At 32.8% G+C, this 26,951-nt stretch overlaps 3 protein-coding genes and 1 pseudogene across 3 annotated transcripts; 1 reads left to right on the top strand and 3 right to left on the bottom strand.

Moving 5' to 3' along the window:
• Positions 1–3,706: 3,706 nt before the first annotated feature.
• LOC116141345 lies at positions 3,707–5,803 on the bottom strand (annotated as a pseudogene).
• A 4,182-nt stretch (positions 5,804–9,985) lies between these two features.
• Positions 9,986–11,324, bottom strand: LOC116141355 (transcription repressor MYB6-like). The gene is made up of 3 exons (XM_031426865.1): positions 11,135–11,324; positions 10,909–11,038; positions 9,986–10,764 (listed from the first exon to the last, which is right to left on the bottom strand). Exons 1-3 carry the CDS (start codon positions 11,265–11,267, stop codon positions 10,200–10,202), a joined length of 828 nt encoding a protein of 275 aa, XP_031282725.1. The 5' UTR covers positions 11,268–11,324; the 3' UTR covers positions 9,986–10,199.
• A 3,384-nt stretch (positions 11,325–14,708) lies between these two features.
• On the bottom strand, positions 14,709–16,164 carry LOC116141289 (transcription repressor MYB6-like). Its single transcript, XM_031426810.1, has 3 exons — positions 15,896–16,164; positions 15,672–15,801; positions 14,709–15,592 (listed from the first exon to the last, which is right to left on the bottom strand). Exons 1-3 carry the CDS (start codon positions 16,026–16,028, stop codon positions 14,965–14,967), a joined length of 891 nt encoding a protein of 296 aa, XP_031282670.1. The 5' UTR covers positions 16,029–16,164; the 3' UTR covers positions 14,709–14,964.
• An 8,860-nt stretch (positions 16,165–25,024) lies between these two features.
• On the top strand, positions 25,025–26,325 carry LOC116141298 (transcription repressor MYB6-like). Its single transcript, XM_031426821.1, has 3 exons — positions 25,025–25,193; positions 25,274–25,403; positions 25,520–26,325. The coding sequence occupies exons 1-3, from the start codon at positions 25,061–25,063 to the stop codon at positions 26,136–26,138; spliced, it is 882 nt and encodes a 293-aa protein (XP_031282681.1). The 5' UTR covers positions 25,025–25,060; the 3' UTR covers positions 26,139–26,325.
• The last annotated feature ends 626 nt before the right edge of the window (positions 26,326–26,951 follow it).

Below are 26,951 nucleotides of genomic sequence, written 5' to 3'. Positions count from 1 at the left end.
CAGCCTGACAGCAGTTATCTAAACATCTAGTCACCATTGCTTGGCCATAAAAGGTTGGGTTCGGCTATTTGGTCGTGACTAGCCGTCGACCAATGATAGCGTGGCTAGATCGGGCCAGATCTGGCCGATTGGCTGTGATGTCTTTGGTTTTGTTTGGCTATTTTTCTTTGGTCTCTATTTCAGGCTACTTTAAAACTCTTTGAATGAAGAATTATAGGTTTTTCATTCATATATTTACACTATGATTACAGGTTTTTATAAGTAGAATACACTCTACGTAATCTCCGAATTATGTCGATACAATATACCGACATAATTAGGAGATTATAGGATATCAAATACATTATGAATATCCTAAGACTAACATAATTAGGAGATTACAATATATTCATGAAATATTCAGTAAATCTCAACACTCCCCCTCAAGTTGGTGCGTAGATGTCACACATGCCCAACTTGTCTAACACTTGTGAGAAAATACGTTTGGAGACAGCCTTGGTAAGAATATCAGCCAACTAATCCTCTAATCGAATCTTGGGTAATTCAATAATCTTTTCATCTAGTTTTTCTTTGATGAAAAATCTATCTACCTCAATATGCTTCGTACGATCATGTTGAACTGGATTGTGAGCAATATCACATACTTCTTTATTATCACAATATCAAATTCTACCATGGTATCAGAGCCTAGGTTTAATTGAGCTGAGCGTTTAACCAGCGGGTGAGGAGTTAGAGTCGACAACTATCTCCAATAACAAGCATGACCCAACATATGGACTTGACCATGAGGGGGAGTGTTGGAGTCCCACACCAACTAGGCACGCTCAAGCCTACTGGTTTATAAGTGGGGGTTCTCCTTCCATTCCAAAAAAGCCTTATTGAGTGAGATGTCAGACCCACCTCAAATTCTATCATTTTTTTTTTAACGACTCCTATGTTTTTTTTACTTTCTTTGACTCTTCCTTTTAAAGAGTTAAGGAAGCCAAAAAAAAAAAAAAAAAAAAAGGATGTGTAGAGAAATTCTACAAAACTCGGTTCCAAATTTGGAAGCAAGTTACTGAGAGGGGACTAAACCCGGCATGCTCAACAACGACAAAATGAAAAGTTCTACTAATGTTGTTGTGGAAAAGAAAGCAGATGTCCAACAGTCTTCATCATTTGTAGCTACTATTGTAAATGATGGTAAGTCATTAAATATGTGTACATTGTTTCTAATAGTGCATGGATAATTGATTTTGGTGCTACCGGTCATATGACATTTGATTGTAGACATGTTTCTAACCTTAAGTCATCCTCACAAAACTTTGTTTCTATTGCCAATGGTGAATCTAACCGGGTCATTGGGGAAGGTTCGTTAACCCTAAAAATCTCTTTACACTTAGATTTTGTCTTATTTGTCCCATCCCTAAATTATAACTTGTTGTCAGTCTCCAAAATAACCAAAAGCTTATCTTGTGTGGTGATTTTTTGGCCTGAATTTTGCGAGTTTAAAAGTATTCAAACAAAGCAAATGATTTGTTGTGGTATTAGACGGGGCCAACTGTATTACTTGGATTTAGAGTCACAAAGTTCTGTCGTATTACAACAGGCTTTGATTGTAGATTACTCTAAAAGGGATAAGCAAAAATCTGACATTTGGTTATGGCATCAGCACCTCGGACATGCTTCTTTCGGCTATCTGAAGAAACTTTTTCCAAATTTTTTTGAAAAAAATGATATCAATAACTTCTGCTGCGACGTTTGTGAATTACCCAAAAGTCATCGAGTCCCATTCCCAGTAACATTAAACAAAAGTCTAAGTCTTTTTATGCTTATACATTCAGATGTTTGAGGGCCATCACAAGTTACTACTTTAGGTGGATCCCGATGTTTGTTACTTTTATTGATGACTGTACAATGATGACTTGGGTATATCTAATGAAATCCAAAGGGGAGGTTAATTTGTTGTTTTAGAGATTTCACAAAATGGTTTATACGTAGTATAATGCATAGATTCGGGTCCTCCGAACTGACAATAGAGGAGAATATCAAAGTTCGGATCTTTAACAATACTTGGTAACACATGGTATCATTCATCAGACTGCTTGTCCCAACACACCCCAACAAAATGGTGTTGCTGACCAAAAAAATAGGCACTTAATGGAGGTCGTTCGTGCCTCATTAATAGAAGCTCTTACTTTTGTAGCCTACCTAATCAACCGGGTACCCTCTAGTTCCATTGGGTTTCTAGACACCTTTTCAGGCTCTTAGTAACGTAGTGAATGCTCCAACAGTCCCGAACGTACCGCCTCATGTTTTTGGTTGTATCGCCTTTGTTCACCTCCATAAACATCAACACAACAAATTGTCCCCTCGTGCATTGAAATGTATTTTTCGTTGGGTATGGTGTTCATCAAAAGGGGTATCGATGTTATCATCCTCCAACTCAACAAACGTTTGTGACGATGGATGTTGTCTTCTATGAAAAATTGATGTATTTTTCTTCTGAGTCTGAACTTTAGGGGAAGTATTGTCAAGAAGAAATTCAGACTCTTGACTATGTTGTTCAAAATGTGGGAGACTATGAGTCTCAGACTAGACCTGTTGTTTGACAAGAAAATGAAGTGGATGATGAAGATGTGGAGGTGGTATCAAACCCGTCCGTAGAAACTTCTCAATCCGAGCCTCTCACTCCTGGTATGTCACAACCATCATTTGTTGAGAATGTTCTTGTTTTAGAGTTTGAATCAATTGAGTCTGAACCAATTAGGAAATAGTTACCACCACGGAGTACTAGAGGGATTCCTAAACCAACATACGAATCTGAGCTATCTAGTAAGGTCAAATACCCCATGAGCCATTATGTGTCTAACCATCGTCTCTCAGAATCAAATCTATCATTTGTGAATAAATTATCTACTGTATCTATTCCTAACAGTGTGTAGGAAACCTTGCTCTGATACCATGTTTGAATGAAGAATTGTAGGTTTTTAATTCATATATTTACACTCATGATTACAGGTTTTTATAGGTAGAATACACTCTACGTAATCTCCTAATTATGTCAATACAATATAACGACATAATTAGGAGATTATAAGATATCAAATACATTATGAATATCCTAAGACTAACATAATTAGGAGATTATAATATATTCCTGAAATATTTAGTAAATCTCAACAAAAACACTGGCGGTAAGTTGCTTTGATGTTGTCTTTGGTTGTTTTTTATTCTGTGCTTCCTAAGGTTAGTAGTCATAAATTCCAATGCTTAGCATGTTAATTAACACATTCCAGTATGTGTTAGACAAACAGATAAAAGTTAATTCTTTAACAATGATCTAATAGTTCTGTATCTTATTTTTTATTCATTCTTTTGGTTCCAGTGGCTAGAAATACGAGTTTCACACATGCCATTCATATACATAATTTGTTGGTGTTCATTTAAAGGCCATGAAGTTGGACCCATCTTGACTGAACTTTTGGCTTTTATTCACTTCTTCTGTTCTTCACTCTTATCCATATTGAGTAACACAACTTCCTTACCAAGTATTTGAGAGCAGAGCTCAAATCCAAACAAAAGAAATTAGGCTTTCATGTGCATTGGTGTGTAACAAATTAAGAAAATTTGTAAGATCATATTCACAATATGGATGAATTTTTCTCTAGTACTTCACAAGCCATTCACAGGTAGATTAAATTGCGTCTGACTACAGCAATCATTAGATTACAAACCCACACACTTCATATTCGTAAAAATATAATGGCAATTACAAGGCATATACAAAATAAAAACACACTTTTCCTCTTGTCCAAAGACTTATTCTTGCTACAGTCGACATTTATCGAAAAACATGAATGGAAAACGTGCTTCTAAAATTATATATATTTACGATTATTGATAGACCTTAGATTTGGTGGAGTATAATTGGAGCTCCATGCTGTGGTTGGAGAGTAATGACAGTGTATGGAGAATGAGTGTAAGAAGGAGAAAGCTCGAACGAAAAATGTTGAAGAATCATAGCTAGAGCCATCTTTGCTTCTATCATCGCAAAGTTCATTCCCAAACAGATTCTAGGGCCCCAACCAAATGGATAGAATGCGAGTTGATCCTTTGACGCCTTTGAAACTCCTTCAGCAAATCTCTCTGGTTTAAATTCTTCTACATCGTCCCCCCAATACTTAGGATCATAATGAAGAAACAGGAAAGGCAGCTGAACATCTACACCGGGCGGGATAGAGATTCCACCTATGTTGGCGTTTTTGCTGGTGTATCGAGTGGTTGCTGTAATAGGTGGATACAATCGAAGGACTTCATGTAGTATCATGGATACCTGCAATTCATATTAATGTTTATGATTGTTCAACTTCATGAAATTGCCTAAAAGAAGTTCATTTCTAAGAATTGATGATGTGGAAAACACTTACAATCTTGAGGTGATTTAAATTTTCTATATTAGGCATTTTCTTCCCGCAAGTGCTTAGAACCTCTTGTCTTGCCTTTTCTTGCCAATTTGGATTCATGGACAAGAGGATCATTGTCCATGTGAGCCAGATGGCCGTGGTCTCTTGGCCAGCAAAGTAGAATAGTTTGCATTCCTCTATCACATCTTCAATTGTAAAATTATTCTCGGTTTCTTCTATACTTTGTAACAACAAGCCTAGTGGATCATGGTTACTCGATTCTCTGTTATTTTCCATCGTCTGCTCTTTTTTGTGGATGATTTCCCGTAAAGTTGCCTTAATTTCCTTGTCCAGATGATATCTCCTTCTGTTCTTTTTAGTGGTTATAAATCTGTCTCAGAAAGTGTAAAGTCAATATGCTTACCAGAATAAAAAAAATTTATGAGTTAAGCAAATAGTATTCAGAATTTGGCTTTGAACCTTAAACCAGGGAAGTAAAAAGAATAATAAGCTTCAAGCAACAAGGTAGCTTGCTCTTTTTGGAATTCAAATATCTTCTTTCCCTCTTCATAGCTACTTCCAAAAGCTGTGCGCGAGATAACATCACCAGCAAGATTATGGAATTCTGGGACAACATCAATTTCACATGTTCCTAAAGAACTAAACTTCTTCCATCGATTGATGAGGTCAAAGCAACTTCTTGAAAAAGCTGGCTCCATCCCCTGCTTATTAAAAAACCTGTTAATACATGTAATATATTGAAGGACTTAATTGAGAAAGGATTTACCTTTAACTTCTCAAGGTGGAAAGCCGCCGTGATTAATCTTCTGCGCTTGGCCCATTTCTCTCCTTCCAATTGTGCTACTCCTTGTTGTAGAATGTGCACAAGAGGGTTGAGCGGTGGCTTAATAAATTGCCCAAACTTGTCATTTAAAACCAACTTTATTAGCTCTGGGTCTGCCACTGTCAGTCTTGGTTTTGTTTCCATCCAACTCATGGAGACTTTTCCTATTTAATTTGTGAAAACATTGCATCATGATATATAACACTAGACAAACTTTCCAGGAAACAAAGTTCTTGTACCTGATTAGTAGTTATACTTACCATATTTTTGCATCATTTGATGGAAGAATGGAAGAACGTATGGTGAAATATGATGATTTAGGGGCATGTGTTTGGACCATGCTTCTTTAGAAGATTGAATTATCTCTTCCGTATCATCATGGAAAGACTATAAGAAGTGCCGCCAATCCCTTGCTGCCTGAAGTGCTTCTCTAGGCTTTTGGGTCTCCACAAAAATGCATACACTATTCGCAGGAGCCCATAGAGGATTAATGAGGAGATGGAGATGAAAATGTAATTTTCCATTTTCTTTTGTGTTAAAAATTCAGGCTCTAGGTTTGAAGAACAACCGCCGAGGAAATGGAGTCGAGATGGAGAGAAACTTATTGAATTAGTTTTAGTACTGCGTACTTTGACTTTAGCCTTGACATCTTAGGCAGTGTGCAAAAATGTTAAATCATTGTGGACCATATCGAACTCAATGTGTGGCTCCTATTATCTGCATTTTGTTTTTTGATTTTTATATTGGGGTTTTAAATTTGAACAAATAGGTAGCATACATGCACATCACCAATCTAATCCGTCCAGTCAGAGTGATTTTTATAATGTTTGTTTGGCAATAGTCTATTTGTGTGAATGCAAAAGGTGGAGAAAGTAGCCTTCTCCTCGAGTAAGGAGTAATGCTATCTTTACCTCACTAAAACACTCTCACTCTCTCATCTTAAGTTATTAATAATTAAACTTAAAATAATAAAATTAAACTATACTAAAACAATAATTTAATAAATTGGGATTGTGATTGATTTCTTTTGGACTTTCAGTAAAAGATTATGGTATTACTGAGCAATCAAATTTTTAATCCATAACCCATAACAAAAACTGAATTTTTTTTTTTTTTTTTTTTTATGATTTTTGTTAAATATTAGAATTTGAGTTTGCAAGAGACTTGAGATAGGGAACCCATTTTTGGTTTCGATAGCCCCCATACTAAGTAGAAAGTACACCCTTTAAAAGTTTCAAAACATCTTTATGGATCCCATTTTATTCCTAAATTACCCTTTATTTCCATTATATCCCAAACAAAAGTAGAACACACATTAATGGTTAAAAGAAGAAGAAAGTCATGAGTTAGTATAATATGAATAAAAGTCTAGTTTTCAATATGAAACAAAATAAAAATGCGACTAAAAACCATTTCTCTGATTGATATTTGAAGAAGCCCATAAGAAATGGATTTCCTTAAAACCCAGAAGCCCAGAATCCTGATCCCAATCCAATTGTGGCCACCTCTAATTATCTTTGGATTATAATTTTGACTGTTGACTCTCTTAACTCTTAATCATAATATTTCTCATATTATTTATATTCTAATTTTTCAAATGTGGGAAAAGCAAGAATAGTTATAGACAGTGTTTTAAAACCCGGACCAGACCGGCTGGTCAAATAGGTCCGATCGAGAACCAATAGCCCCTCCAGTTCGGTTTAGGTTCTAGGTTTTTTTTTACTAGATTTCAAACCTGTAGGGACTAATTAATTTTCTAGGGGTGTTTTTCAATATTTCAAAACTTTAGGGATTAATTCATAATTTTTTGTGTAATTTTAATATCTTAAAATTTCAAGGACTAATTTCATTTTTTAGGGGTATTTTTCAATATATTAAATTTTTAGGAACTAATTTAAAATTTAAAAAAAATATTTTTATTGCTGTTGTCACTAGTCTGACCAACCGATCTGATTGATCAAGTCAAGAACCGAGCCTTTGATCAGGTCAAGGCCCGGTTTGATTTTCATAACATTAGTTATAGATACATTTTAAATTGTGCAAAGCATGTAAGAAAATAAACTGAGTCAATATGACAATATCTAAATATTTTGCTGTTGTGATTTTAAATTGGGATAAAAATTTAGAAGGCGAATTATTGGGAAAAAGGTATTAATTAAGGAATTACACCGAGGATAAAAGATCACTTAGGTCCAAAATATTCATAATATTGGGGTTTTATAACATTTTCTGACATATGGATGGATTAATGATAATAATCTTCAGAAAAAGGGTAGACATGTCGATTTCAAAGAACCCAACTGGCTAGAGACTGCATACGAATTCTATCTTCAATGGTTTATTAGCCTGCGAAACATTAATTGTTTAGTTCGTATCAATTACTTCATTGTCTTCATTTTTTGAAAATTGATGAAGCTAGTCGGTAAGTGATTTCAAAATTTACTAGAAAACTATAGAATTTCTAAAATTCAATAATAAACTCCTTTGAAACTTATTAATATTGTTTGAATTGAGGTAGAGCTCTAATATCATATCAGAATAAGGTAAGAGAGACAAGAAAAGACTAAATAGAGATTGTCTGAATATACTAGAGAGAAAAAAATTGAGAAGAATAGTTTTTTATTTAATTATATGTTTTGTACAGATATATATTATTTATTTATACTAAAATATAAAGAAATAAAAAGGAAATACAATATCTGTCATAATCATATAAAAAAATATAACTAAATATTGATATTAAACATAATATCAATCGGTCCTTGATTCACTCTAACAAATACCTCTAAAATTGTCAAAACCTGTTTGATTAATTGTTAATAAAATTGTCAAATTCATTGAAGAGGAGAAAGTTCTGCATTGAATATCTGTAGAGCTAAATACTTAACAGTTTATTTAGGAATTTTTTTCACCTTCCCTTACCCAATTTGAGCAAATAGTCTTCAAGAAAAGTCCAAGCTGGATATATTCTTTACCCAATTTAGAACTATTACTGTGTCACAAAGTACATGTAATTGTGTAATGATGATTGTGAGGAATCTAATTTAAAGTGAGTCATATCATGGCGTGTCAATTCAGGACCGTTAAGGCTGCAACCAAGTGACAATATATCTATTCAACGTGCATCTATTGAAATAAATAACTGAATGGGTTGTATGTGCTTCTTCTAATCTGTGCCTGGGTAGAATCAACCACCGACAAATTTCATCTTTATATTAAAAGTGCAGCTCGATTTCTACATTTGCTTTCTTCAGAATTGTCGGGCCAATCAATGACCTTAATAACGACTCCCTCAATTATATGATAATTAATAATATAATTGAGGGAGTAGTTATTGATTCATGGGCATCTGGTTAGTTAGATGAAAGGTTGATCGAATTTAAATCAATAGATACACATTTATGCAGCCATTGACTTGAGAAATTTTTTATCGCATATGAAGATGTAACCCTGTGCCAACTTTTTATTCCTACCACCACTTTTTTGCCATCAATTTAAATTTTTCTTCGTGAATCCGTAGAGTTTACTTGGATCAACAATATTTACTATAGAATTTGTTAGTGGGAAGCTGTCAACCATTATATTAACATCCAATATTTTAAGATACTAATCTAATTATTAAAACCTGCTTGATAATATTATAGGTATAATATCTCTGATCGTAACATCATTATGGAATATGATGTCTTTAATGCGACTGTCAAACAACTCATATATACAAAGTACTTAATTTTGTCACCATATATCATAGCTAAGATTCATTTAATGGCATTCAATTTCTACTTGCAGGACATGGACATAAAACGGTCACATCTTTCCAAAAAGAGGTGGAGTAGGTAGTTGCTGACGGACGACCACAATTAAAGGGTTTAATATCATCCAATTTGGACAGTTGTTATTTCTTTAATATGTTTATTAACGAATTCGAGGTTTAAATAGATGAATATATACTTTATTATAGACATATAGCTAATTAGTTTGTCTCTATCTTCGGTGTCAGATTTTCCTTTTTGACATTTAGGGTAAAAAATAGCTTCCAATTGTTTAATCAATAATTGAATCTAGTAAAAATTGAAAAGTCTTATATGAAGGAATTCCAATTGGTTAACTTCATAAAGATCTTTTATTTTAAAGAGAGTATCTGTTTGATTTATGGAGTCCAATAATCTAATACCATAATTAATTGTTTTAGATTTCTGATGGCTTTGGTAGTAGTTTCTCCAGAGTCCAGACTGGGGCGTTGGTCGTTGGATTATTATAACTATTGATATGACTGCACATGCACGAAAAATGCAATTATAAACTATATTGGATAACAATTCAACCATTGTGATTCCTAGATTTGTGAAAACTAACAATGTATATTTCCACTGAAACCCTAGGGAAAAAAATAATTCAAATGCTTAACATTTTAACTTTCCAGATCAATGATGGCTAGCTGTTTTCAGTGGCAGTAAATTAAGCCATAATACCATGAACGTATAACTTCGATTGAAAGAAAAATCTAAGAAATAAATATTATATGTTCAAACCTAAACTGTTTTCTTTTGGGAAATCATGGGGCTAGCTTGCTAATCGGATAAGAATTCACAACTGTTAATACAGGAGAATTAATTTCTTCTTGTGCCTAAAAATGTTGTGCGAGTTGAAGCACAGAGTAGCGATGGTCCCCTGGGGTTTTTTTTCTCCCTTTGTTTACGCACCATCCCATATTCTTTTTCTTGATTATTTTTTTGGAGCATAAATAACAGAGCATTAATGAAGAATGGAAATATAAGAAGTAGAAGATGAAGAAACGAGAAATTAACTGGGACAAATTACAAATTCAAATCCTTTTCTTTAGGCTACAAACACGGTAATGTAGTTCACATGGTATCTAGTCCTCGAATCTTTCACTTAGGATCTAGTCAAATGTTGTAGTTAATTATGTTATTCAATGTTAGATTATCTCCAATCTTGGACAAATTTATTCAAGAGAAACTATCATCTCTAATCCAATCCTTGAGCAATTCCTCCGAAAACGAAAACGATTCATCCAAATAAAGCTTTTCATTAGCACCACCACCGCCACTACTATTTCCACTTTCTTCTGTGCAATTATCAAGATTATCATACAGCTTCCAAAAGTCTGAGTCCGAGATATCAGATAGCAAAAGCTCCTCAAAATTAAACTCCATAGCGCAGTTTTGCAGAATACTATTTTCCTGAGACACAGCTCCATCTTCTGAATTATCGATGTCTTTCTTTGCAGTGGCTTCTGCTTTCACATTATTGGTTTTGATATTTTTGCCTTGATATAACTGATGAGTGACTAAAGCCTCACTGCACCTCAACGCTTTTGTCCGTATTGGAGCGCTTGACTGAAGCGTATTCAATGATGGGGCTTTAGTAGATGATTTAAGCTTGGCGTTCTTTTTATCCTCTTCAGATTGCTGTGGCTTTTCACCTCTCACCTTCTTCCATAAGGTTGTGTTCCAGTAGTTCTTAATTTCATTGTCTGTTCTCCCAGGAAGCCTCCCGGCTATTAAAGACCACCTTCAACACCCACCAAAAAAAAAAAAAAAAAAAAAAATTCAATACATAAATGTTTCCTTATTCTTGAAAAGGACACAAATTAGAAGAAAACAAAGAAATATATATGTCTAATTAAAAAGCAGAGTGAGAGACAGTGAGAAAGACCTGTTGCCTAAGAGCTTGTGGAGCCTAATGATAAGATCTTCTTCTTCTTGAGAAATGTTGCCTCTCTTGATATCTGGTCTGAGATAATTCAACCACCGAAGTCTGCAACTTTTTCCGCATCTCTTTAGACCTGCACCCAACAGAATATAAATTATTTTCATGGGTTTGTTTTTTTATACACTCAGCAAATTAACAATACTCAAATAAGTTTGAAAGCTAAACGTACCGGCTTCCTTTGGAATTCTTCTCCATTTCCCTTCACCATGAGTTTTGATGTAATCACAGAGAATTTGGTCCTCAATAGCAGTCCAAGCTCCTTTGTTCAGTCCCTCTTTTGAGCAACAAGGTGCTCTTCCCATTTGATCTTTACCTCTTCAGCTTGGTCTCTCAGTCTCTCTCTTATAGACAGTTCTCGATGTTCATTTGGTCATGAGCATATCCGATGTAATATGAATCTTTTCACTGCAGTCTTATTAAATAATTAATTAATAACACGTTTCACACGGGGATTAAAAATTTGACTTACCATACAAATTGGGGGGGGTCATTATTCTTAGTTAATGAAAATTGCATCATATAATTAAATAATTTCGGGCTTTGTAGCTCTAATTAGTTGTTCAGACAGTACCATCTTTTCCGTTTCGTAATCTCTAAATTACTCGTAAAATGTAATGATTTTGTGGCTGAGAAATGAACAATTTTAAATTATACATATCCACTGCACTGAATTATAGACAAAATTTTGCTACATGTTCTCTACTCTAAATTGTGTTAAAATTTTTCGGTTAATGTGCATAGTACACACAAAATATTTAATATCTTTTCCATAAAGATGCACGTACACTGAGGAGGAATCGTGCCTTAAGGGTTGTTTAATTGACTTCCAAGGAGGTAACAGTGGCACTCTTAATTTTAATAATTTATATTAAGATGAGAATATATTATTCTTTAGATTTATATTATATGAACGTACCTGACACCTGGTGTAATTTGTATGGATTACATGAGACCCACGTTAAGATCCTCTAAATCAGAAAATATATCTTGCATTGGAGTGTGATATATACTTGTCAAGGTTCTAGTAATTTACTACCATCCGATTATATATGTCTGGTGTCTTTGATGGCTTCAAAAATACACTGGAGGACGTACATGCTGAAAGTTGTAAATGCAAATTAATGGTGAACTGAATTTGTCTAACTGTGTCTGTTTTTCGTGCATTACTTTTTCAGTTTTCACTCAGTAGAGCAGCCGATTTGTAGCCTTTTGAGTTTTGAAAGGTCGATTATATTCATCATTTTCTTATTTTTGACGGCTTTGGATTTGCAGAACTGCTAAAACAATTCATCAAGTGGGATTATATTGTGTTATAAATTCATGTACATGACGTAGCGATAAATTGTTCTTACCAAAGCAGGCTGCTTATTTATAGAGGCAATAGCCAAAGGAATATGAGTTCAAATTTGACATTGCTACGACGACAAGTTTGGTATAAATATAAAGAGAAGAGGGAAATATAAAATTATCATATTGGTTCATAAATATACGATTACGTACTAGGGCAAAAAATTGGATGAAAAACTTAAGGGCCAAAAACAGACAATAATTTGTTGCGTGAGATTGTGATTGCACCGACAATTTATCACCACACATATTACCTACCCATGCACAGAACTTTTCATTATTGTAAATTTATTGATCCACGTTTTAATATTGATGGTAGATGTATATTAATTACGAGGGATTTTGGGAACGGGATTCATACATCATTCAGAGAATGATGTATATGGGCGATGGGCCTATCTTATTAATGAATGATTAATATAATGTATGTTGCCGGGAGTGGAAGTTATAAGAAAGAACATATAATATTATATCTATAATATATAATTAACCTAATTTTAAGCATCGATGAGATTCAATATTATAAATATGACATTCATTTTTTATTTTAAAGAATTCGTTTCCGCAACTCCACACCTAAATAATATTTCATGTAGTTAAATTTTTATAAAAAAACTAATTCTTATAATCCAATTAAATAATTTAAAATGAAAGATAAACTAAATAAATTAAAAATAAATAATATGTCAAACATACAAGATTTTCATAATAATTTGTAAGAAATAAATTGTATAATTGTTCAACAAAAAACCAGTAGTAGTTAGCTTTCTAGTGAATAATTAAAAAGAAACCCTTTAAATCTATATTACAGCTCTAAATCTTAAGAATTTTCCATTAGGCATATTTTTTTCTCAAAGTTATTATATATATACTACGATCTAAATTAAGTATTACAGTTTGAAATATTATTTAGTAGATATTTATTGAATATAGTATGTTATAGATAACATATTCTATTTTGAGTTGTTGTCACTGAAAGATTTTATTGCCTCTCGATATTGTACATAAGATACGCGATTGTGATAGATGGCGTTTTATTTTTCTCGGTGGAAATTACCATTTCTCCATTGGTTCTTGCTCAGTGAGACATGAGAATCTCGATCTTTTACTTTACTAGTTTATATATTTCTTTCTATTTTATTATTTGTTTATAATTTACCATTATCCATTTTCTACGGTAGGTTTTTAGGTGTTCGTGAAATAGTATGGATTTTCCCACTTTGTAATTATTGAAGCAAGTTGATTGATTAATTAATTAAAACTCCTTACATCCCGGGCTTTCACTTCTCAATTATTGGTTTATTTTTCACAGTAAGAGTATCAATTAATCAAAGTTTATTAAACAATTTATTTTAAAATATCAATATAATAGTAATAGGTTCGTTTTTATATGAGTTCTTGATTAGATTCCGATTTTATAACATAAAAGGAGGAAGCATGAGATGAATGAGAGACTCTTTTTCTTGGTCAGTCCTTATTGGGTTATAATATTCTATTCTATCCCAGGACTAACAAGCCTCCGGCAAGGTTAGTGGGGAGGTAACGTAGTTAAGACTGAGAGGGTCAACGGGCAAAGTAAGGCTAAAATACTGTTGAACTCTTGACCTTTTTGTTGTGAATGAAATACAAGGAAACACGTAGCACTATTAGACAATAGATTGTTTTGTCTTTTCTTATTTTTAAATTTTTTATTGCCAGCATACATTGACCAAAAGGAAACGTAGACATCACCCTTTTTTTTTTAATCCACACTTTTAATTCCTGGAGTCCATATCGTCTTTTTTGATGCTTTAAATTAGTTAAATTAATTGACTTTCAGAGTGTGATTCTTAATTACTTCTGAAAGTGGATTTATTTATGGATTAATTTTACTTAATATATAAAGTTATTGAAACAAGTATTACGTATTTCTATAAGAACATTCATGTAATGGAACGGAAGAAATTGTTTAAACTTTAAACAAACGATTGATTGAAGTCTTCTATACGTATCATCTCACTCTCTGGTTATTTATTTTGAGCCATGCACATTTATAAAGGAAAATGAGTGTACATAAATTTCTTCGGGATTGATTGATTGATTGCACCTTTCTATACACTGCTTTGATAACAAGTGTACATATAACCCCACCAAGTATAAGTCCCAAAAGAAGATCATATTTGTATAATATGATACATTATAATCTGTTCATGTTATAAAATAAAATTCTATCAATTAACAATTAATATCCAAAATAATCTGTTCATGTTAGTTTATAATATATTAAATGAACAAATTATGGATGAAGAGTTAAAAGGTTATATTCTAAACTTTTTAAAGACCAGTAATTGACACCAGTTAACGCTCAGAAAATATTAAGCATACATATTTTCTCATAGAACTCAATGCAACAAGAGAAAAGAAAACTCCTCCAGATGTAAAGTCAATCACAAAAGTACCAAAATATCAAATACAGTCTTACAAAGTATAACGTTAACAGTTTCTAATCAGCCCTGCCCCCACTCTGAGATTGAGATGCATGCATCTATATAATTAAATCTTAGACTCAGGCAATCAAATGATGCTGATGATGAGTCTACACGGATTCACGGAATTACTGTATTACTATTACACACAACTTGGCTAAATACCGAGACCAAGTAATTAAAATAACTAGAACAACCAGTATTCCTCACATGATTCATAAAAAGAAGCCAGAGATGCGAAACCTGATTCCATCTTTGCTTCAAAATAATCACTGTCCTCGTTCCAGTTCTCTATCATTTTCTCTTTTACTAGATATGCTTCACCTGCTATGCCTTTGGCCTCGCTCTTATCGTTAATTGTTGCTTCTTCTATCACATTATCATCGAATTCATTAAGCTTGTTGAAACTGAAAGCAAGAATTTCTGAGAGATCTATACCCCCAACATCAAAATCTATCGTATAATCGGAGGAATTTTCCTCTCTAGACAGGAATGAAAACGAACCATCATTAGATTCGGATTCTGCAGCCATGTCATGCATAACGGGGACATCCATCGATAGGGGCTCGACTAAAACACGATTTTCAGTTTTATCATGTGGTTGGAAGGTGACGAAATCACGGCTGCATCGCACTGCCCTGGACTTGATAACACCTGAGCGAGGGGCCTCGTTAACGGTTCTGACCTCAGATGTCTTCTCAATTTTGAAATGATTTGATTGTTTTGCGCGTGCGCTCTTTGATAATTTGGTGTTCCAGTAATTTTTAATTTCATTGTCTGTTCGCCCTGGAAGTCTCCCTGCTATAAGAGACCATCTACATCCACAAATAATTAAGTTAGTAAGCCTATCAACCAATACTGATTTCTGTGTAATCGATAATAGACAGAAATTACCTGTTTCCTAAGAGTCTGTGGAGTCTGACGATGAGATCTTCTTCATCTTCAGTCAGATTGCCTCTTTTGATATCAGGCCTCAAATAATTCAGCCACCGGAGCCTGCAACTCTTCCCACATCTCTTAAGACCTTCATGACATAATTATAGGCGTAAATTTTAAGCATAACAAAACTTTAATGAGCTACTAAAACTAATTTGATTGATTGTAATTGTGTGTCTGACCTGCGTCTTTGGGAATGTTTCTCCATTTGCCTTCACCGTGAGCCTTGATGTATTCAGTGAGTAGTTTGTCTTCGATGGCTGTCCAAGCTCCTCTATTCAGTCCCTCTTTAGAGCAGCAAGGACTCCTTCCCATTTCAACCTCTCACTTTCTATTTTCTCCCTCTGTATGAAAGTTTGTGTCAGATGTTTAGCATATTTCTAGAGAAAGTTGCTCATCCTTTCCACTTTAGATGCCTAGCAATTCTTATAGACGTCCTGATTCACTCCTTTCAAATTTAATATTATTATCTTTTAATGTATTTCACACATGGGTAGGCTGCCTGCATGACCAAGACCAGCATGTTGGGATTTTTTAAATTAAATAAAATAATCCCGAACGTGATTCAATTGCATGTGCAGTCAGTAATTAACAGTTGAGATTTCAAGCGTGTGAGCCAAAAGCATGTCTTATGTTATTGGGTGATACGTGGTTGTAATTAAATCAAGTTTGAGATAATATTGTACTGGTTGATAATTTCATAACATTAAGTTGAGTGTGATAGATTTAATATTTAATATATTCATCTACCATTCAATTCATAGTTTATTCATTTGAACTTCCAAACTAACTTTCCCGGTGGGTTCTGGAAACTAAGAAAGTTGGTTGTCCGACTGCGCTCTCATCACAGTCTCTATAGTTGAAAATGGACAGGCTATTTTGAAAGAGGGGGACAAATGTTTCAATAATTGTTCCATTTGTTGAAGCACTCTCTTCATGTCAATATCGAAATCAATTCAATTTAATTTCAATCCGATTATTATCACTGAAGCAATAAAGCCTATATATTAGTTCAGACTCCCATGCTGACTTTTCCAAGTTTTTAATTACAAAATCTTAATATCATACCTTAAGTATAATTACTGTAACAAAATGGGACGAGCTAGAATTATAAAACGGACAACTGGCTGTAATTTTATTAAATATTTCCAACACAAATTACCATTGAGTATTGACCGCATGCATAATGTCGTAGCTAGCTGTACGTAGCAGTTTACTTTGTCTCTTACAGTAAAATTAAATAGTTTCAGCAAAATACGATAAGATCCATAATTAACATTTGATATATAATATTGGTAGGCAGATCTGTGATCTCTTTTCTCCTTGTTGAGAGTATGGGATTTTGTTTATATCCAATTCCTTACCTACCATTTAGCTAACACATGCAAACCATAAATATGCATCACTAAAATATATAACAACATGGGAATTGATTAATATTTGATGCGGATGCAGAGAATTTAATGACCTACAATAAGATATCGTCTCCCATTCTTATTTAATTATAACCCCATCATATATTATTAACTTGTCCACTGGCATTGGACAACTTGCAAGCTGGCCTTGTCAATTGTATATTAATTCCATCACTCTATGTTGTACCTAAACACACATTTATTGCCTACTTGTTTAATATTAATTGCAGGAAGAGTAAAAGATAAGATTTGTTTTTCTCATCGAAACACGGAATGCCATTTTGTATATTCCTACCATTAGGCTAATAGTATTTATCAGTATCTGGGTTAATTAATTTGTCAAGTATTAATAGTATCTTAATTCAATATTCTTTACACCGAATTAATTTTGTTCATAAAGAGACTCTGTAAATGTATAGAACCGAAGATTTATAGACCGGCTATGGAGAGGTAAAGCCTGGTGGGTTGCCTCGGATGGGATGGAAAAGAAATTGTTACAAAGGATGTTGATTCGGTGGCTAATAAATCGGGTGGAACGGTTGAAATAAAAAATCGGATAGAGTGTTGATAGTTTATAAAACTATGGGTGGGAAAATGTCGATTCTTCAAACGTAGGGTGGAAAGTTATATATTGACCATAGTATGCGGTTGGCGCTTGGTAAAGGTTTTTTTTTTTTTTTGTTGGCTGCAAACCATATGATGGAGACTGTGGCGTCTGGTGTTTTTGGTATGGAGTGGATATACCGTGTTTATCGTGTTTAGGTTTTGCAAGAAGGTTATTAGTTTTCACCATATGTTTTAGGGTCTGATTAAAGGGATAAAAAGAATATATAATTCAATTTTTTTAATTAATTATCGTTTTTATCTCTTAAAATAATTTGTTTAGTTATGAAAAAAATTTATTTACCCCTCATTCATTATTTTCAAACTAACAATTGTCTGATTGAAGGATGATTTTAAAAATAAAAAATTAAGGATCCGTTTGAGAGTTTCATGGTAACGGTTATGAGGATAAGCCACCGTAACGGTTTTAAGGATAAACCACCGTAACAGTTTTGAGGAGTTTTTAGTAGCGGTTTTTAAAACATCCAACATGTGCTTGAGAGTTTATTTTTCAGCGGTTCTGACAGTTTTTTAAAATGATAAATTTACATATATGCCCATAAAAATACCACAACTACAACCAGTACTTTGAGAGTTTTGTTTTTTCAATTACAACGTAAGAGTTATTTATTTGTTTTCTACTTATTAGCATTTTATAGCTTCAAATGTGATAAAGTCTCATTATTCTTCTTCGCCATTTTTTACAATATCTAGAATGATTGAAAAATTATAGCTCCACTTCTCTAAGAAAGTATCTAAAAATGATATTTTAATAATTTTCTTTAATGGTTGCTTAAAATTATTTTATATTTAATATGGTTGGAGATGCGCATAATATGTTTAATATTTTTTGGATATAATTGGGATAGTTTTATAGTGGATAGGGTATTTGTGGAATAAAATTTTAACCACAATTTGACGTGTTTTACAAACCCCTAAAAAATACACTATATCGTTTTTGGAAAGTTTTTGACCTTGTCAAAACCAGTGCATAAAAAATTTAGAAGTGATAATTTTAGAATCCCTCAAAATCAGTCTAATTAAAAAAACTCTAGTTAAAAAAAAAAAAAAAAAAAAAAAAAAAAAAAAAAAAAACTCCAAGGAATTAATGTTGTGAAATTCTAGACTAAAACTTGGCTAAGGCCTAAGGATGCGATTGTAGTGACAGGTGGCAGACGTGAGATGGGGTGGGGTAGGGTAGGGACGTAGGGTAGGTAGTTTTTCATTTATTTATTTATTGTTTAACTTTTTATTTTATTTATATATATAATTTATAAAAATGTAAAAGACTATTTTACCTTTCTAATATTTTCAGAGTTTGGACGGGGCTAAGGATTTGGGGGATGTTTGAATATTTTTTATAAAGCTATGGGTTGACTTATTTAAAATGAAAGTTTTCACCACCATGAGACTTTCTAAAACAATGGGTTGGGGCCTTGGGGGGCAGGGCCGCAGCTCGCAGGAGCAGAGCCAGCATTGGCCCAGGATGCACCACTGTCATCCCTGACATATCAAAATACCCAAAAAGTTTACAAAATGATAATTACACCCTGAATAGTGTCTATACTTTTTAAATTATCCAATCCAATAATCATATCCAAAAACAAAATAAATAAGATAGATAGATTATAAATAAATAAGGATCATGTTATAAAAATTTAATTAAACTCATTGCATGTAAAAAAATTGTAAAACAAATATTTTTTTTCTAAACTTAATAAATTATGGTTTTGATGTAGGACAAATAACTTATTATCTTAGGAATTCTATTCTAAATAGTTTTTTATTTAGTTTAACTTTAGGAAATTAAGATTTTTTATGGATTTTTTTTTTTTTTAAGTTAGTATCATTTATTTTATTTGACTTGTTTAACAATGTTGACAATGATGTTTTTCAAAATATCAAAACACATCGAAAACAATTGTAATTATATTGAATAAAAAAATATTAATAATTGTTAAGTTTTAAATATTTTTCTACTAAAGATATATAAACTTAAAAAAAAAAAAAAAAAAAAAATACTAAACCCATGACCATGGCGGGCGCCACTCAATGTAGGCCATTTCCTTCAATTCATCCAGCACTTTTATTAGTGATCTGATTTTCAAAAGCTACCAAATTCTTTTATAAATCTGGATATAATAATTTAATCATCTTAAAAAATGATTAATTTCAAAATCAATTTTCCCAACACTCCTAAACATAGTCTTAATATATAATTAAGCTGTATCTTTAAATGTTACCAAATCTTTAATGGCGTGTTTAAGCTGTGAAATTGGTGGTTTATGGCTATTGGAAACCGCTGCAATTTTATCTAAGTTCAACATGGTAAGAATAAGACTCTTGAAATGATCGGAAGAAGATAGAGGCAAAAAGGAATATATAATTATTGATATTAAATAAGAATATTATTGTCAAAATAATTTAAGTGAACTACTTAAACATTTTTCATTAATTTAAAAACAAACAACTACATTATGCAAATTAAGTTTAGGGAATTGTTCTTGATCCCCACCATTTTAATTGATAGTCCTCATCTTTTATTTTAGTAAAGTTTTTGAGGAATTATATGTTATTTTTATTTTTTTGATGTAAAATAAAAACTAGCCCCAAAGTCGAAGTATTTCACAAAATAGCCTAACTAAAATTTTCTAAATTTGAAGAACAAAATACCCACCAATACACATTTCTTTATCTTCTTCCAAACTCACACAAATATATGTGTAGAAAACATGTTAATTACAAGTATTTTTATAAGTCTTATCGATTATTGATACCCTCTATCTCTGTGGTGAAACTTAGAGATACCCCCTACAAACCAGACCCATGGCCCTCGTAGGTCCCTATTCGTGGGTATTGATCACTTCTCATAGTCTTCAATCTTTGGACTGCTCTTCTACCAATACCCAGTCCTAGGTTTCGTCAACAACATCAAAATCCTTCAATTTTCAATATCCTTACTTAAAAATTAACCCAAACAACTAACATTAACCATCCATCTACATAAGATACCTTAATTTACATGTTTCTTACACACATATTTGTCAATCTTGTAATCATGCAAGATCTCTATAAAATCACACAATATCACCTCCAGCAAATCGAAATATATTATGATTTGGTAGAGATTTTGATTATGGTGAATGAATTAGATGAGTTTTGAAATATAAGTTAAAGAAATGTGAATGAAGGCAATTTCGTCCTTCAAAATTAGGAAAATTGAGTTAGGCTATTTTGTGAGATAATTTTATTCTTTTAGGCTAATTTTCATTTCATACCCTAAAATAGGGGTAAATAACATAATCAAAGACATGAAAATTATAACCTACAAAAGATTAAATCAAATGGTTTTTCATTTTAAAACAACAATTGAAAGCACTTTGAAGTTTGAATGACTAATCTTATACTAATTTAAACTAGGAATTAAGAAACTCACTCTTGTATAATTGAACCTTGTTTTTTCGTTGCTTATCAATGATCAATTCGTGAATTTTATTTTTCATTATTCATATATAATATAATATAAACATAACTTTTATTGAATAAAAAAAATTGAATTTCTTTCTTTATAAGATGATGGCTCATTTTAGATAAATTTGAAAGAAGTTAGGGATGGTGAAAAATTTTAAAGGGAGAAATGGAAATGGCACAAGAAGTTGCTTAGGAATAAAAGGGTCGTTTTAAAATATATATATATAAAATTTTTAAAAGAATTTTATTCAATTTGTGGCTTACAAAAAAATTTAATGGACATAAATACACTCTCTTCTAATATTCATTTAGTCTAAACTCTAAAGCCCAATTATTTTGAATTAAAATATAAAAGCATTCAAAAGTAAGTATTTGAATAATGTATATATGAATATCACAATACTCTATTTGATTTCAAATCTGAAATATATAAAATAAGATTTCAAATTTGAAATACAGAGAGAATAAGAATATTTTATTTGCATATTATAAAGACGATTAACAAAAATTAGTTTATTTTTTTTTATTTTAAAGAATTTCATTAATGTACGTAGCTTGAGGTCAGTATTGGGCCAGCGTGCCAGAGAAAATGAACTTGGAAGATGTGCGGCCATTTTTATATAACTCCTAATAATAATTATTTATTTATTTATTCTTTCACGGAAGATTTGGTTGTTATATCTTTAATTTTCTCTTGAAACCTCGATCGATTTTGTCTGGCTAAGTGGTTGAGTTGATAGATTTTTTTGATCGAATTCGACTGACAAAATTTATTAATAATTAACAAAAATATATGCATATAGGCCATCATATAAATTGATACCTGAATAATTAATTAATTGATGCACATAGACGTATTGGCGTGAGGTCGAATTTTTATTTGTGTCCTACTGCTAAATACGTCAATGTATAAATTAAAGACGTATAACTAATAATTTGACATAACAAATTTAGAAAATAATATTATTTTTAAGGCATTTATATAATATAAAAATAATTAGGTATTCTCTCATGTCACGTATAAACAGGTTTCTTGCATATAATAATAATATACTACTAATCAAATTCAAAGCGTTTGGTGAAGATTAATACGAGCGAAACGTGTTGAACAGGTGAATTAATTGTCAGAGCACCTAATCGAAATTGCATTAAATTTCTAGAAGAGTTCTGAGATTTGAAAGTTAGCTGAGACATATGGTGATAATTTCATGATCAATTTATTTGAAAATAAGTCTCAAGGTACAATTATCGCTCATGCATAGAGAAATATAAACAAAGGTCAATAACATTAATGATTCAGTACACAAAAGAGATAATTCCATGGAAAATAAAATAAAATCGTAGTGCATAGCTATCTGGCTTTTGCAGGCAGGATCAGGTTATCCCTTATCCCTTTTCTTCCAACTTCTGATTATTTATTTTCAGTATTCTTATCCCAAAGTCAGATTAGAAATTCATAAATTTCAAATATGACTTTATTATTATTGGAAATAAATTTGACACTAACGTTGCTTATGTTAGTATGTATACCAGCATTTATTTCCCAGATTCTCTGTGGGAGACCGGAACTTTTTTATTTTTTTTTCAAGTCAAGCAATTCATTGTCATTGATCAATGATATCCAATGAGAAACAGAATATTAATAACTTAATTAGTTATCTAATATAAATTTCATGATTTTCTTCACTTTAGATCTTAACTAATGAAAACTCTTTAACCTAACCAACCGCGCATTAAAAGTTTGGAATCTTCCCTTATTTCAAACTTTCACAAGTCGACGACATATATTTTACAAGAAATAACACTCAGGATTTTCTGAGTCTGAGTCTTCCTTGCTTGCCTTGATCTCTCTTATAAACCATCCACGTACTAATCATATCCCAGGAAGTTTTTATATATTACAAGAAACGTTTTGTAGTTGGCAACATAATTAAACAATATTTTAAAATATATATTAAGATATTAAGGGTCCGTTTGGTTCATTATTCTGATACTTTTTAGAATAATATTTTGAAAAAAGTTAAATTGGGTGGGTATTACGATGTAGGATCTGAAAATTAACAAAAATACCCTTTATGTTTATTTATTTACTAAACACCCCTATAATAAAATATTAAAAGTTAACAAAAATACGTCAAACCCATCCATTAAATACGGACGGCCGGCCACCACCGCCGGAGGGTGGCCAGAGTCGCCGTATCGGCGCATGACCGGCTGGATCTTGCCGGTCGTGCGCCGATATGGCCTTTTTCGGTCAGATCTGGTCGTATTTGGTCGTCAATGACGACCAAAGATATGGCCGTTGTTGATGGTCAACGACGACCATATCTTGACCGTGGTTGACGACTGACTATGGCCAAAGATCTGGTCTTTTTTTGCCGTATTCACTGTAGATTTGGCTAGAAAAGGTTAGATCGGTGTACTATTAGCCAGATTTAACCAGTAGTACGCCATTATACCCAATTTCGGCCAGCTTCCAGCAGTGGTGGCCGGAATCTGATAAATTTGGGTTATTAGGGTGTTTTTGCAATTTCTAAAAAAAATTTGGGGGTGTTTAGTTAAATTAACAAATTTAAAGGGTTTAAAAGAAATTGAATAATATAGAATAATATTTTAAGAATAAGTCAATTTTACTGTTTAACTTTATTGGGAAAACGCAATGCTATTTGGAAGAGTAAATCAAAGGGAGCCTAATTCTCCATGCACTTTCACTCCAGTAACAATCAACAAGACTTTAAAAAAATAATTAATTAATTGATATAATTTTTGCCTGATGCTTAAACAAATAAAAAACTGTAGTTGCGTCCTTGCATAAGAATGAAAAAATTATTTTTCCTCTATTGGCGGGCCGGCTTAAGGGGTAGGCAGGTGAGGCACCTGCCTAAAAATGAAAATGGTTTATAATTTCTTATCTAAGCCAAGAGGCCCCCAAAAAAAAGCCGAAAAAGCTCAAATTTATTATAAATTTTTTATATATATTCTCACCCAAAGTTTAACAAAATAGCAAGTTTGTACCTCTAGTTTTATATATTCTAGTTTATACCCCTAAATTAACACATTGAATCTCTTTTAACAATGAAAGACTAAAATAGTCATTTACATATCTCAAATTACTCACCCCCAATTCAATCCCAAAATTTGACATTCACATAAATCATCTCCAACCCTCTTCTGCCGCCAGTGGTTTGGAGTTGATTTCGGTTAATTTTGGTTCCGGTCGATTTTCTCACCAAAATCATCATTTTATCATTTCCCAACCTTGATAGCCCTCGATTTGACTAATTTTTTATGAATCTCGCAACCCAACTCCACCACACACGACAAACATTTCCCCTTTTTGGCATACCCGACATTGTTGGCCTTTCCCGACACCACCATCTTCCTCCCCCTCAGCCCTCTCACCAAAACCCCTATCATACCCTTACGTTACTCTTGCCAATATCGGCCATCGATACCTTTGGGCCGTGACTTCTCAAGTCTTTTTTTATCACTTTGGCATTGGAAATCACCCATTTCACCACCCATCACTTCTCCAACATCTACTCTTCAAAACCCCCCACCAACCTAACCTTGTTAGCCTCGATTGCTGCCACTTCTCCTAGTGATTTTTCATCTCAAAAGGCAAAAAAAAAAAAAAAAAAAAAAAACAATTGAAATAATTTTTTAATATATGTTTATTATTAGAGGGCCCCAAAGTAACTCCTGCCTAGGGTCACAAATGTTCTAGAGACGGGCGGGGCATTTTTTTCTTGACGGAGAGCTATAAAAGGGCCCAGGTGGACTTCTTTTAACTTATTTCAACTCGAAGAGAGACGCAGAGAGAGAGAGAGAGAGAGAGAGAGAGAGAGTAGAGTAGAGATGGGAAGGAGTCCATGTTGCTCCAAGGAAGGACTGAACAGAGGAGCTTGGACTGCCATAGAAGATAAAATACTCACTTCTTACATTAAAGTCCATGGAGAAGGCAAATGGAGAAACCTCCCCAAAAGAGCTGGTATATACATTTTATTTATACATATACCAAAATTTTTTTTTTCGTTGTTTCCACAAATCAAGGAGATGTTAAACATGCAGGTTTGAAGAGATGTGGGAAGAGTTGCAGACTGAGATGGTTAAATTATCTAAGACCGGACATCAAAAGAGGTAACATATCCCATGATGAAGAAGAGCTAATAATCAGACTTCATAAGCTTCTTGGTAACAGGTAATTTATTCAAATTAATTAATTATTATATATTCTCCTGCTCTGACTTTTATTTAGATAACAGAGTCATGGATTAATTGTTTCAAGAGCTAATAATCAGACTAAAATATATGTAGATGGTCTTTAATAGCTGGAAGGCTACCTGGGCGAACAGACAATGAAATCAAGAACTATTGGAACACTACTCTCGTTAAGAAAGCTAAACCTCCATCATGTCAACGAAATCCCCAAACCAAATCTCGACTGAAAAAGAAAGTCTGTGAGCCCAAAACTACCGAGCCATCAGATTCATCACTCTCTCAACAAGCTGATAAAATCCAGGTCATCCGAACTAAGGCCACTCGGTGCTCCAAAGCTTTGGTTTCGTTATTACATCGGCCGCAGAGTACTGATCAAATTGACACATTACAGCTTCAACATCACCAAAGTTACTTGACAGATCAACCACAAAACTTTACTGATCCCGAAGAAGTTGACCACGATACCGAAGATTTTCTCGAGATGCATATTGCTCATGACTCCAGTTTCTTCAATTTTGGTTGCCACGATGATGCAAAGCTGGAGGCGGTAAGCTACACTGACAATAATATGTGTATGACGTCTCTGGAAACTGACCCATCCGGACAATTTGATGAGCCGACAATCAAGTGCTGGAACACGAACTTCTTGGAGGATAACGCAACGATGAACCTGGAATCATTGGCATTCTTGCTTAATCCTGAAGAATGGCCTTGAAAAAGTATAGATATTGATAAGGAAAAATTGGAAAAAAAATTATTATAAATCAATAAGACAATACATGTAAGTGAGTCAGTAGTAGTAACAGTCAGTAGTACTATTGTTTTTAATGTGAAAAAAACTTGTAGCCAATTACGTTGGAGTTCGTTTTTGGCGTTCTGAATTTCATGTGTTGGGGTCTCTTTTAGTCTTTCCTCAGACATTAGCTAATCTATGATTGCCGTCGTGAATGTTACGAAGATCACGTGCTTTCTTTTTCTTTCAAATGCTACTGTATGTAAGAATGGGTAAAGATGGATTGATAAATATTTTTTCATAATTTTTTCTTATAAACGTTAACATGACAGTTTATAATTGATTAATTTGTATTTGATTAAGTGAAATCTATTAGGAGTTGACTAATTATGAGTTGATCCGTCAATTTTTTTGAGAGAAAATCAATGAAAAAATTTATGAGTGTAGTATTACTCATGAATTAATGAAACTTTTAAGGTCTTTCAAAGTAAATAATTATAGATTTTGGCATGATCCTGGGCGGTGGTCACCGCAATTAAATTTTATTGCATTTGCAGAGTTACAAAGGTCAAAATATTTGCACGTGATGATAACGAAATTTCAACCATCCGTTGGCATGAGAAATTAAAGGTTAACCCTTACTTTATTAGGGTTTTTTTTTTTTTTTTTCAATAATACTATACTTACAAAAAAATCTTACACAGATTTCCATACAAAATGAGGTTTTTATACAAAGTGAGGTGACAAAAAATGAATAGAATAGTAAAATAAAAAGTCAAACTTATTAAATTCACT

Source organism: Pistacia vera, unplaced genomic scaffold, assembly GCF_008641045.1.
Source record: "Pistacia vera cultivar Batoury unplaced genomic scaffold, PisVer_v2 Contig1112, whole genome shotgun sequence".
NCBI classification, from domain to species: domain Eukaryota; kingdom Viridiplantae; phylum Streptophyta; class Magnoliopsida; order Sapindales; family Anacardiaceae; genus Pistacia; species Pistacia vera.
The sequence above is the reverse complement of the archived record's forward strand: the minus strand, read 5'-3'. Positions and strand labels throughout refer to the sequence as shown.